This window comes from Monopterus albus, unplaced genomic scaffold (assembly GCF_001952655.1).
Source record: "Monopterus albus unplaced genomic scaffold, M_albus_1.0 scaffold274.1, whole genome shotgun sequence".
NCBI classification, from domain to species: Eukaryota; Metazoa; Chordata; class Actinopteri; order Synbranchiformes; family Synbranchidae; genus Monopterus; species Monopterus albus.
Genome location: NW_018128154.1, coordinates 290,637 through 303,615, shown reverse-complemented (window position 1 = coordinate 303,615; position 12,979 = coordinate 290,637). Strand labels below are relative to the sequence as shown.

Here is a 12,979-nt window from a genome sequence, read left to right as displayed (position 1 = left end):
TATTATCCGATTGGAAACATCCAAACTAAACGTTCCGCTCAAATTCTGTATTTTAAGGTAATCGTTAGCAAAACGAAATCCATGGAGACATTGCTAATTCGGCTACATTTAATGGGAATAATCTCCTGAATCGTAAACAAACGTGGAATAAAAATGGGGCTGATGTTGTGAACCACAACAAAACCCACTTTTCAGTGTGACCCATATGAAAGGACAGGGTCTGTGACAGGTTTCTGGTTTGTTGTAGTGTAGGTCTTATCATCTGTACGGGTTTTCTTTCTTGAACTGGTAAAAATAATGTATCAAATTACATCTTATGTGGTATTAACAAGGCCTTCAAAAGGCTTGAATTTAATTTATTTGACAAACCCTGCAGAAACCTTTTCTTATCCAAAATAAAAAAAAAACATGAAAAGCACAAGCTACATCTTTTACGTTAGCCTTTTTCTGGGAGTGTCGGTGCATCAAAACTATACAAGATGTTATTATTTAATGATTAATTGTACAATAATGGCACAAAATGAAAATTTAAAAAACGGACCACTCAGAACTCAGTGTCTCAATACTTCATGGAATTTCACATGAATTATATTCTAAATAAACAATAATCAAGTACAGGAAGTCGCATACAGTAAACTTCATTCACTTCAACCCACTGAACTGGGAATGTTAAGTTGCTATCTTAGTTAGCTTTGGTCCGGCTCTAGCTCTGGCTAGCTTCCAAACCCAGACAGCAACAAATAATCCCAACATTTTAAATTTTTAGGATGATACGTTTCTCTTTCACATATGCTAAACATAATATTTTTTACTTTCAATGACATTACGTATCAAAACAATAACGGATAAAGAGCTAGCATGTGGCTAGCTGCGCAAATTCAAATACATAAACAATCATAAGGTCACTAGCAGTTTAGCTTTGGTCCTAAATGTCATGCACGTTAATGCACCAAACAGTCAGAAATAAACAGTTTAAACATTTAATGTAATGTTTTCTTGCTGAAAGCTTCGTTTGCTTTTTCTGCCTGCTTAATCTTTTCATTTAGATTTTTGGCACTACTCATCCAAATTGATCAGGTCAATGCTGGCATGTGGCTAACTGCACCCATTTCAATCACACAAACTTTCACTTGATATCACTCATTGTACAAAAGTTATTTTCTTGCTTGGCATGTCAACAACAAAACATGTACTAGTTTGGGGTAAGGTTCCTCTTCTGTACCATCATCTGTCCTGTAAATATATTCATGATTTCAAAATCTGTTTTGTGTCCCTGTATATACAACTGAGCAACGAAACCTCAATAATCACAAGAAAAACCACACAATAATGACAAACTGATAAATTTTCAGTAACTAGCTGTTCTTAATTTGCACTATCACCCAGTTAGCCAACAGCATTGGTTGCGTAGCTGTTAGCCCTTTACAATCATTATCTGACATGTCAGAACACAAAATCGTTTTTGGCTGGACTGAAATTGGAGTTGCAACAATTAGTTCATCACCAGAAAAATAATTTTAAACAATCATTTCAGTCATATGTCAACTAATACTAGTCCAATGTTCCTACTTTTGTCTAATATAAACTAAATATTTTCTGACTTCAGTTGAAAAAACATCTCAAGATGACGTCAAATGAATCTATAATGGAAACAATCATTAGTTGCTGCCTTAATCATCATAGCTTTGGTCGACAGTCCCCAAAAAAGTTTAAATGAGTTACTGTGTGACGTATTGTCCAAGAAAATAAAGTAACACGGAGAAGAGATGCTTTAAGCTGGTTTTAGAGATATGATAAAGGCTTGAGAGAAAATATCATGGGACAGTGAAGTAAAACTCATTTTTGAATGACTTTTGGCTTTACGTGGCACTTACTTCACTTCTGAGCAGAATCAAACCCTCATTCTCTTAACGAGCACTGCTGGAAGTCAACCTCACAAACCTCCCCAGATAACACTCTTCATTTAGTCTGAACATTTCAGACATAATTGAAGAGGAAGGTGAACTAAATAAATACCAAGTGATCGTGATCATGATCATGTAAACATAACACCTCTTTGGTGCCTCCTCCTATTACTCAGGAATCAGGAGAGCAGTGGAAATCCTGGCTTCTAATAAATAACTCCTCTGTCCATCTCAATCCACCTGTTCTTTCATCCAGGGGTCAGGCAGGTGGTATGCTGCTCCATCACCCCATGTCTGTTATCTCCTCCTCCGTCCTCACTCGTCCCTCGCCCCCTCCACCATTTTGTATCTCTGTCTGCAGGATGAAGGCAGGGCCACCGGACATTCAAACACTATGGGAACCGTCGTCTGGACATTTTTCTCCAGGAAGTTGAAGACTGGGTTCCACCAGGTCCTCGACAGGTAGTTGCTGGGAGCCTGATGCAGTGCCTAGGCAGAAATAAACACAAAATTCATAACGAGAAAGCACTAAAGCTGACATGATTAAGTAATTAGCTGGTCAACAGAACTACTTAGATACTCAATTCATTTCAGTAATTAATGCCAAAAATTCACTGGTTCCAGCTTCTCAGCTGTGACTGACTTGACCAGAAAGACAGAGTACTTCATTAATACCCAAGAAGAACTTCTGGGATTTTTGTACATATGCTGAATAGGTTTGGTTTTGGGCCTCTGTTCGGATGAAACGACACACTGGAATATGTTGACTAATGATGATTTTCATTAACCTGTTACCACACCCCCCCAGAGCCAGCTAGCAACTAGTACTGTCAACAGAGGGCGGTTCAAGGTCACACCAGCATCCGTGTTCACCTACATGTGTGTTGGCCATGGCGTGGTACCACCAGAAAATCCTGGTGGTGACAAAGTATGCGATCACCACATCGATGCTATAGTGCTCGTGGGCGATCAGGATGCAGAGGATCCCCGAGGCACTGAGAAACCAGCAGACCCAGCGATACCACCACATCCAGGGAGGAGAGTCTGGACACACAGAAACATAAACAGATCAGGTGTTCATCTAGCACTACATCACACAGGTGAGTATTTGGTATTTTATTTCCTGTTTGGCATAATTATTATTACATTGTGTTGACCCTCTAAAATATTTAGTTTTAAAAGCAATGTTACTACGTTTCCATCCACATTTTGACAGATTTGGTGAATATGTGATCTCTGTCTGAACGCTGGGAATCGGTTCAGTTTGAAATAAAGGCTCTTAGTTGATCAGAGAACTGCAAATGTGTGAAGAAAACTGGGTTTACTCACACTCCTTGATGAACAGGTAGGACAAAGTCAGCATGACAGTGTGTCCGCTGTACAGGAAGTCTCCGCACATAAGGTGGGAGCCGGTCAGAGACAAACCTGAACCCAAACACAGAGAGATATTATTACCCCAAGGGACAGGGGAGGAGTTCTGAGGTAAAGTGAAGGAACTGAATATATCTCTGAATATACCAGAGTTAGAAATAAACCCCAACCCCAGTTGGTCTGCAGTAATAATCCTGTCCACACCGATGAAAACAATTAGAACCAACTTACTAAATTTCACACCAATAGTGTTGAAGGACAGAAAAAGGGCCAGCACCAAAAACAGAGTGGACAGTGACCATGAAAGACTTTTATATGGACAGATTTGTCCCCTGCACAGTCCCCTGACTGTGACAGTTGCGTCGGTGGGAAAAGGCAACTGACAAAAACATAGAACTCCCTCACACCGTCTCACTTAGGCTGAATAATTTATTAAATACACATTTCAGTCTATATGACCTTCACCGGTAGAAGAACTCCGTAGAATGATCTGCATTTGTCTATAAGTTTGTATGAAATCAGGGACCTGAATGCACAAATCAGATACACGTGAACTATAAAATCAGGTTTTGATTTTGAACATGTAGGTACATGTTGTGAGCCTGACCCTGTGATGTGATGACTGATGTAACCAAGATGTTTTTGGAACAACGTGTGTGAGTGTGTGTGTACTGGATATTGAAATCTGTTAAGTGGATACACATAACACGTCAACAAACACAATCTGTTTCATCTAACAACACACACCACCATATTGTTATCAGTACTGAACACATCGTTAAAACATCCAAAGTGTGTTCTCAGTTCATGGCATCAACATTTTCTGTTTCTCTTGTGTCGACTTCACAAAGCAGGATTGCCAGTTTCTGTTCTGTAACGTGAACTGTCTGGGTGTTACCTCCTCCTGAGAGCAGCCTTAGGATCCTCCCGATTTTCCCAGTTGAGTTGTTGTAGAGCTGCACAAAGAACAAATAACATAACGTTTAGAGCTGATGAACTGTGTGTAAACATGTACGTGAACAGTAAATGTAAACGTGCGTGTACCTTCGGAGCGCAGACCATATGGTTCCCAGGCACCGGCAGTGTGGTGATGTACATGGTGATGCAGCGATACATGTACAGCGTCCCAATCAGGAAGAAACAGCGGCGACCGACGATGGCTCTGCAAGGAGAGGAAGAGGATCCATTACTATCATACCTGATATTGGAAGATAAAGACTCAAATCAGGGCCCCAAAAACTAGATCAGGACTACCACAGGCCCTACAAAAACCAGCGGTGGCTGATGATTGTACTTGTGTTTGAGGAATATCCACTGGATGAGCCAGAGTCCGACCAGGATCAGCCCGTTGACCTCGGTGACAGTGAATGCCCAGGGGACTCGGTCCATGTAGTCAAAGAACTTGTCAGGCAGTGGTGGGCTCACAGACTTGTCCGGCACCCTCTCATGGACGATGGTGATCACGACAGTGGTGAAGATAAGGTTGAACAGAGCATAGAGGAAGGCCACGCCCGTCTTCCACCACTCCTTCGGGAGGTGGTTTGCCCATTCTTCCGACACGGTGATCTTGACATAGTTGCAGTGTCGCTTCAGCCCATTGCTTAGAGAGTCGATCAGCTCGTTCTGTTTGAACAGGCTCCTCAGTTTGCTGTGCTTGTGTTCATTCTTGCCTTCATGGGCATCGGTGGGGGTTGATGGCAAGGAAGCGTGGCAGGTTGGGGTACCATTAGCAACCCTCAGAGGATTAGGAGGTGCATTTGTTGGGGCCACAGCTTCAACATGAAGGTGAACATCATCATTCTGGGTCAGGTGTGATGCTGCCATTGATCCACCTGTTGAGAAATGTATATGATCACTTGATCAATAAGAAAAGAGCCTTCCTGCTTCGCCAGCCAATCAAAGTCTTGTTATGGGTCAGCTGAAAAAGAAAGTTTACTGCATTGATTCCCTCTGGAGGTTTACTGTAGATTTACAAATATTCCTCTAGCTGGTACTGACCGATTTTTCCCAGCTAATGCGTGATCAATAATCCAGTATCAGCAATGAAAAGGTCAGTGCTCATACTCCAGTGGCAGTGATGTAGTTCTCTGGTCTGGTCAGGCAGTGATCACAGGGTCCAGGCAACACAGAGATCAATGATCTGATCAATATAAGCAGTAACACCGGTGAGGCCACAAGGCAGGCAGCTGATTGGTCAAACCTGCTTGGTCAGGATCATTCACCATAAACCTGGGAAACCACAAAAACAACAACATTTTTATGTCCAGTTTACTGCCTGTCACAAAGTGAAAGGATGATTTCCATTGTTTTTTTTTCCAGATTATTAATGCAAAAGGTGTTTTATCCCAGAAGGTCGCTGCCGAGTCTCGAGTCCAACTTTTGACCTTGTACCTTAACCTCACTAGATGTAACAGGTGTTTTCATCGTGAACTATTCTGACTCTTGATGTAACTTTACTCGTGTCAGAATTTAGAAAGCCAAGAACTCATAATGAAATTTTCCTGAAATTACAAAGTGTACAAAGTTGGTATAAAAGAACAAACAATCTCAATGGTTTTCCTGTGTTACTCACTTTTCATTCATTAAACTTGTGTCAGCTGATCAACTTTCCCCAGCCTCAGACAATTACAGCTTGTTTAGTGTGATGTCTATTCAGGGGCAGCAGCATGTCTTTGTAGTGAGTCTCCATTACTGAACCAAACTGAATTCCTAGTGAAATCCTGAGCTACATAGCTACATACCTGCACCCTGCCTTTCCCCTGCAGCTCACAGGAATGTCCTTATCTCTGCAGCTTCACAAAGACACATGCTGTGACATGCATTGAGTGTTTGACTTTATGCAACACGAGAGAGGCACTCCCTGTGATTCACACATACCCACATGTCGACGTAACAGTACTGGCTCACGTGACGTCTGAGCACACAAGTCCAACAGCACTGACCTAAGACCAACCTGCAGTAGCGTCATCAATAGGAAACAGGACAAATAACCTACTGTGGCTATCAGCTGGGATTTGGCTAAAAATAGTACTTAACAGTACTAAACTGATGGTTTTTTTACCTTCTCTTCATTCTATATCTCAAAACTATAAAGCAACACATATATTACGACAGCTCTGAAGAGAGAGAGAGAGAGAGAGGATCCAGTTCTATCACATTTGGTATCAGAAGACAAAGACTCAGGGCCACAGAAACTAGCTCAGGACCACTACAGGCACTACAAAAACCAGCAGTGGCCGATGAACGTAGTAGTGTTTGAGGGAGATCCACTGGATGAGCCAGAGTCCAACCAGGATCAGCCCGTTGACCTCGGTGACGGTGAAGGCCACATTCAAGTGTTCATCACTTTAATGTTGCAGCTGGTAAAGGTGGAGCTAATGGCAACGACCTCATGTACTCACAATGTGAAGTACTTTACACACTGCTGGGTAGCTTGTGAATTTCCCAGTGGTGATCAGTAAAGTCTGATTCTATTGTTTGGTCATCCACCACTGAAAATAGTTCCCAACAAATGCACGTTTACTCCGGTTTCTTTGATTAAAGACTGTGGTGAGCAGCTGTTTTAAGAAACTACTGGTCCTTTTTCAAAATAAAACCATATATGTGAGGGGTTTGTAATGATTTACACCTTCAGTAGGAATCAGTAGACTTTGAGCTGAGAGCTATAAACAGGAAGTGAAGTGTTTTAATGGGATTTCTTGACTATAAAATAAGTAACACCAGATGTATGATTCAATGTACATTTCTAAAACTTTGTGAACCAGAGTTGGTGGGAGCGTCTGTGCATCTTCACAGGGGAAATGCAACACGTTCTCTGCAGACAAAGACAGTATTGATACGTGGAAACTGCTGCTGATGGGGTTAAGCAGTGAGTCGTGTCTCTCTCTCCTGCTAAATACCTCCTGTCACTGCTGCCTCTCACGGCACTTCACACCGAAGTGCATGTAAGTGTGCTGAAACGCCCACGTTTGTGGTGTGTGAGGTTCAAGCTCCCTGCACCATCACAAGTCAAAAGGCTTAAAAAGTCAAATAAACCTCAAGTTCAAGTGCTTCTGTCTCTCTGCAAGCATTGTTTTCTTATTTGCTGCATATCATTTGTAGAGGTCTTGTGCAGTTTTGAGCAGGTTATTTACACACAAGGCAGCTTTATAAGTACTTTGGTCATCATGGAAACAACCTGCAACCCATGGGGTCACTTACACAGAAACACTGACCAAAACACACAACCTGGAAACCTGCAGGCGGAGCAGAAGCAATAGCCTCTGGTCAGTAAACCCCGATGAATTTGAATCATTTCAGAAAAATACATAGAAATTCTCTGGTTTCAGTTTCTCAAATGTGAATAATTGCCGGGTTCCACAGTCTTCTATGATCGTAAATATTTTGGTGTGTCGGACTGTCTGAAGACATCACCTCACTTTTGGTAAACATGTTTCAGTTTCCTGAGATATTACTGACCCAACAACTAATCAATTCATCAAAAAAATAAATAAATTAAAATTATTTGACACTGATTACTCTGCAAATTATTCTCAACTATTAAATATTTGATACAAAACAGAGAAAACCAGCAACTTCCTATCAGACATATTAATTCATGGTCCTTTAAGTCAACGAATCATTTCAGGTTTTCTTGTATTCACACACGGCTTTTCTCAAAACTCTACTTGGAGCGTTTCCGGTAAAATCGTTAAAAAAACCCCTTAGCCCCACCCCTCCGCGCCAAAACAGTGACAGAAAAGTAAAATTAAAAGAAACCAATTTCAAAAACACTGACAAAAAATCTAAAGGTTGTCACTGAAAAACAACTTTGGCATCTCAAAAGATTTACATTAACAACCCGGACAATTCTCATGTTTCCAATATTAATAGTTTTTAAAATGCCACTGGGGTTTTTCAATAGCTTCAAGTCTCATGTTTGCTTTTTCAGTTTCAGCTTTGTTTTCAATGCCAAAGACTAAAGTCGTCGATCTGTCACCGCAATTAACTAGTTGATTTTTTTGGCATTAAAAGGGAAACAAAAAATTAAAAAAATTAAATTTATATGTAGGCTAACAGAGGAAAGTATGCAACCTGTCTTACTGACAAGTTAATGACGCTATTCTTTTGTTAATGGACCAATCAAATTGACTGGACAAAACTTTTGGCTCCTAACAAAGACAACACAAATGTGTCATCTAATTTAAATATTGTATGAAAGAAAGGAAAGTAGGCTACGTAACACAACTCTTCATATTAAACAGTCTGTCGCTGTTTGACCACCTATTTTCACCTAATTGACTAGTAGCCTCCAACCAACTGCCATGAGATTCACTGAAGATCAAGAAATAATTTTTAAATCATTTAGCCACACTTCGTTTACCGTGACCGTCACGAGGACTGTGCTTAAGGCAAAACCAGCCACTTCCCAGGGGTGGGTCCACGTCGGCAGGAACAGGACTTAGACACACACCTGTCCAACGACCGGTGGACATCACACTTTTGCTCTTTTTCAACCTAAACCAGCTCAACACACTGGATGTTTTGTCATGTAGAGCTAAACAACAACACACTCACCGTTTCAGTGGTGAGATCTCACATCCTCCATTCAAACTTCAACGGTTTTAATCTCCAAACTCTTCTCCTCCTCTTTCCTTCTCTACCTGTGTGCGCGTTCTTGGCATCAGCTGAGGAGCGCGAGCCCGTATGTTGCCACAGAAGCCCCGCCCGTTCCCGCGCCTCCCGCCTGTCATTGGTCAGATTCCAAATATGGTGCGGCAGCTTCCGCCAATAATCCCGACTCCGTCTCCGGACTCATCTCCGGAGATGACTCACCTGAGATCGGCTGTACTCGGGAGTTTCCGCCAAGTGAAATGATTCGTTGTGAAAAGGAACCAAGTACATTGACATCTGGTTTTAGCTAATTATCAAAACAGCATCTGGTTCATCAGGACATCAGCCGAATTTCAGTCAACACTGTTTAAAAACAATTAAACAAGTAAACATTTCTTAGTGAGGATGTAAATTATATATCTGATTCATTATTATTTTATTCCCACTGATATTATTTTAACAGTTATTTAAAAAAGCCATCTAAAAATCTAAAGTGGTTGTTTCACCAGAGGAGGAATTCACATGTATCCTGATGCAGACTGACGAACTGAGTTGTTTCTAACATGTTTAAAGACATGTGCTGTATTCATCGCTGTCTTTTGGTGTCACAGACCAGTCACAGGTATAATCAGAAAGGTTATAAGAGACGGAGCATCAAGTAGGAGAAGGAGTTAATAACACACTCATCAAAAAAGGAGTTTCAGGTAAAATACAGTGGAGTTTAAGAAGAGCTTGGTGGGTGGATGTTGTAGTACTGGTTTCTCTCACCAGAAGGGGCTGATTATTTACAGCCCAAACACACTGATGCAGCAGACAGTGTGTTTGTATAGCTGACAACTGAAAGGACAGACTAGCACCCAGTCCCAGCAGAGCTTTGTCAACACCGTGTCTCCTCTGTTCCAAACTAGATCCCCTCACTGTGTCCGACCCTCTGTGTTTACCCCACTGTGTCCACCCCGCTGTGTCCAACACAGTGCCCAGTCCACTGTGTCCACCCCGCTGTGTCCAACCCTCTGTGTCGTCCTCATGAAGCCATTCAGTGACCTAGAGCTGCAGCCATGAGTCAGTTCACTGGTAGAAAATGAACCTCAGCTATTTAGAAGCAACATGTTCTGGTTCCACCTTCTTTAATGTGAGGAGCTGATGCTTTTCTTTGTCAAACATGAGAATCAGCTGAGTCTCTGTGGATCTGCTGGTTGGTTCGTCCGGTCATTAAGTTTCCAGATGACAGAGCCTAGTTGTGGGATCATACAGGAAGGCGTTTCACCTCCAACTGCAGGCTGTGTTGACTCCAGCTGGAGATGGAAACTGACAGCTGATAGAGTTGGTCTCAGCTGAACACGGGCTCAGAGCTTTCTGTCTCTGATGGGCTGACGACAACGTCCTCCAACATGGACAACAGTGAAAGCCCCTTTCACCCCAGGTATGAAAACCTGTATTTCTGTCTTTGTCACTTGTCTTTGCACTGGCAAATATGAGGCATGCTGTTTAAACAAAGTTTTAAATAAGATGGACACAAGAAGGCTTGCAGAGGGTGTTCGGTGTGTTTTTAAACCAAAATTGTCTGAAACTGTTGCGATTTTCACCAAAGTTCATTACATTACATTAATTCATTAATGATTTTCTTTCATCTTAATCAGACATGTGTCCTTTCTGTGTGGAAATGCTTCAGTTCTTGTCACAATGTTGTAGATTGTTTCCATTATTTGATTGTATTTTTGATGGGAAAATATAAAAGATTGATTTTTTATTGAATTAACTTTCTTAGGCAGACAAAGCTGCACATTAATCATAAAGAAGGTGGTCAACAACGATTAAAGCTTGTGTTATAAGAGCTGGGTGACAGCAGGTATAACGGCCAGGGTTACAATAGAAACACCTAAATATATATATGTGGTATAATAAAGGTGCTATTTTCTCTTTAATCGACGACGTTTCATTTGCCTATCACTCATCCTTTGTCATTTTATATGGTGTCACTATGTTTAAGGAGCAGTGCCTTCATGTGCGTTGGACCAGGTCCTGTTATTTATAGCCGCGGGCCTGACTGCAGCTGTTTCTGTATTTCAGTTTAGCAGCAGCTGCTGCTCAGGCGTGTGTGTGTGTGTGTGTGTGTGTGTGTTCTTGTCCTTGCTATATAGTGAGAACCAAAAAGGTACAGCTACAGAGTGAGGACATTCTGTCTGGTCCTCACTTTGTGAAACACCCTGTTGAGACCTGGTCTTAGGGTTCAGGTTCGAGTTAGCTTTATGTTAGGGTTAGATGTTTATGATGGTTAATGATAGGGTTAGGGACTGAGTTAGCTTTATGTTAGGGTTAGACGTTTAGTTCTGATGGTTAATGATAGGGTTAGGGACTGAGTTAGCTTTATGTTAGGGTTAGACGTTTAGTTCTGATGGTTAATGATAGGGTTAGGGACTGAGTTAGCTTTATGTTAGGGTTAGACGTTTAGTTCTGATGGTTAATGATAGGGTTAGGGACTGAGTTAGCTTTATGTTAGGGTTAGACGTTTAGTTCTGATGGTTAATGATAGGGTTAGGGACTGAGTTAGCTTTATGTTAGGGTTAGACGTTTAGTTCTGATGGTTAATGATAGGGTTAGGGACTGAGTTAGCTTTATGTTAGGGTTAGACGTTTAGTTCTGATGGTTAATGATAGGGTTAGGGACTGAGTTAGCTTTATGTTAGGGTTAGACGTTTAGTTCTGATGGTTAATGATAGGGTTAGGGACTGAGTTAGCTTTATGTTAGGGTTAGACGTTTAGTTCTGATGGTTAATGATAGGGTTAGGGACTGAGTTAGCTTTATGTTAGGGTTAGACGTTTAGTTCTGATGGTTAATGATAGGGTTAGGGACTGAGTTAGCTTTATGTTAGGGTTAGACGTTTAGTTCTGATGGTTAATGATGTCTCAAACCAGCCTCGATTTAATTAAAAACTAAGTCATTAAATTACCTTGGATGAGGACCATGATTGTTATTTAGGGACTGAGTTAGCTTTATGTTAGGGTTAGACGTTTAGTTCTGATGGTTAATGATAGGGTTAGGGACTGAGTTAGCTTTATGTTAGGGTTAGACGTTTAGTTCTGATGGTTAATGATAGGGTTAGGGACTGAGTTAGCTTTATGTTAGGGTTAGACGTTTAGTTCTGATGGTTAATGATAGGGTTAGGGACTGCATTATGTCTCAAACCAGCCTAGATTTAATTAAAAACTAAGTCATTAAATTAACTTGGATGAGGACCATGAGTGTTATTTTGGGAATGAATTTGGCTAAAATGTTCATTTTTATATTATTTCTACTTAGCGACTTTATGTCTCCACCTGTCCTGTTTTCCTCTGTCTGTCTGTCCATGCAGCCTGGCGGCAGCTCTCGTCAAGCTCGACCCGGAGGACGGTGAGCAGATCATGGAGTATTTCAAAACTCATGCCCTGCTGATAAGAGAGAAAGCATGTAAGTAATTAATCAACAGCCACAGTGGATGACATCTTAGTGGCCTAGTTACACCAAATAAATAAATGTGAACCATATGAAACACTGTGATATTGTCACCAAGCATTTGCTTCCAATTATTTAAACACAGATCAGGTGCAGGGAGTGCACCCCATGTGGATGACATGGAGTCTTCGTAATTAGAATGATGTTTTAGTCCTGCAGGCCTCGGTCAGAGAGCAGAAGAAGCTGCTGGTGGAAAACGCCAAACTAAAGAACGACATCGAACATCTAAAGGTTCAACTGCAAGAAAAGCAAAGACGACGCACGGGTACACACACACACACACACACACACACACACTCCAAATCCAAACCTGGTTCTCACATTAAACCTGTAGTTAAGTCTAATCCCAGAAACAGCACTTTGAAAACGTGAGGTTGTGACAATAATATCTTTATTTCCACACAAACATATTATTTTTCCTAAATACCCTTAGCTTTGGAGACTTTCCATACTTTTTAAAATTATTCTTGGATTCTAAAAATGTGTGCACTTTACCAAATGTCCTCACAATGTATGACTGGTCCCCATGTCTGGTTCAGCGCCGACTGTGGGTAGATTCAAATGTTTAAATCTAATAAAGACTTTATTCATTCAGACTCTTCTGTTTGTTTTATCCAAAT

The 12,979-nt window shown here is 41.2% G+C and overlaps 2 protein-coding genes across 4 annotated transcripts in view; one reads left to right on the top strand and one right to left on the bottom strand.

The window, feature by feature from the left end:
• Positions 1-339: 339 nt before the first annotated feature.
• On the bottom strand, positions 340-8,964 carry LOC109972936 (phosphatidylcholine:ceramide cholinephosphotransferase 2-like). Of its 3 annotated transcripts, none has more exons than XM_020622187.1 (8): positions 8,832-8,964; positions 5,340-5,504; positions 4,570-5,107; positions 4,320-4,437; positions 4,174-4,231; positions 3,234-3,329; positions 2,782-2,948; positions 340-2,393 (listed from the first exon to the last, which is right to left on the bottom strand). In XM_020622187.1, exons 3-8 carry the CDS (start codon positions 5,097-5,099, stop codon positions 2,220-2,222), a joined length of 1,143 nt encoding a protein of 380 aa, XP_020477843.1. In that variant the 5' UTR covers positions 5,100-5,107; positions 5,340-5,504; positions 8,832-8,964; the 3' UTR covers positions 340-2,219. The 3 variants fall into 3 exon arrangements, with proteins under 3 accessions (XP_020477843.1, XP_020477842.1, XP_020477844.1); XM_020622186.1 differs by having other exon boundaries at positions 5,274-5,504; positions 8,832-8,962; XM_020622188.1 differs by lacking the exon at positions 5,340-5,504.
• Positions 8,965-10,224: 1,260 nt separating this feature from the next.
• Positions 10,225-12,979, top strand: part of LOC109972961 (aminoacyl tRNA synthase complex-interacting multifunctional protein 1-like) — a 4,905-nt gene continuing 2,150 nt past the window's right edge. Inside the window, exons 1-3 of the mRNA XM_020622226.1 lie at positions 10,225-10,290; positions 12,220-12,314; positions 12,511-12,624. Of these exons, the coding sequence (XP_020477882.1) occupies positions 10,259-10,290; positions 12,220-12,314; positions 12,511-12,624 (241 nt within the window). The 5' untranslated portion in view covers positions 10,225-10,258. The remainder of the gene's footprint in view (positions 10,291-12,219; positions 12,315-12,510; positions 12,625-12,979) is intronic.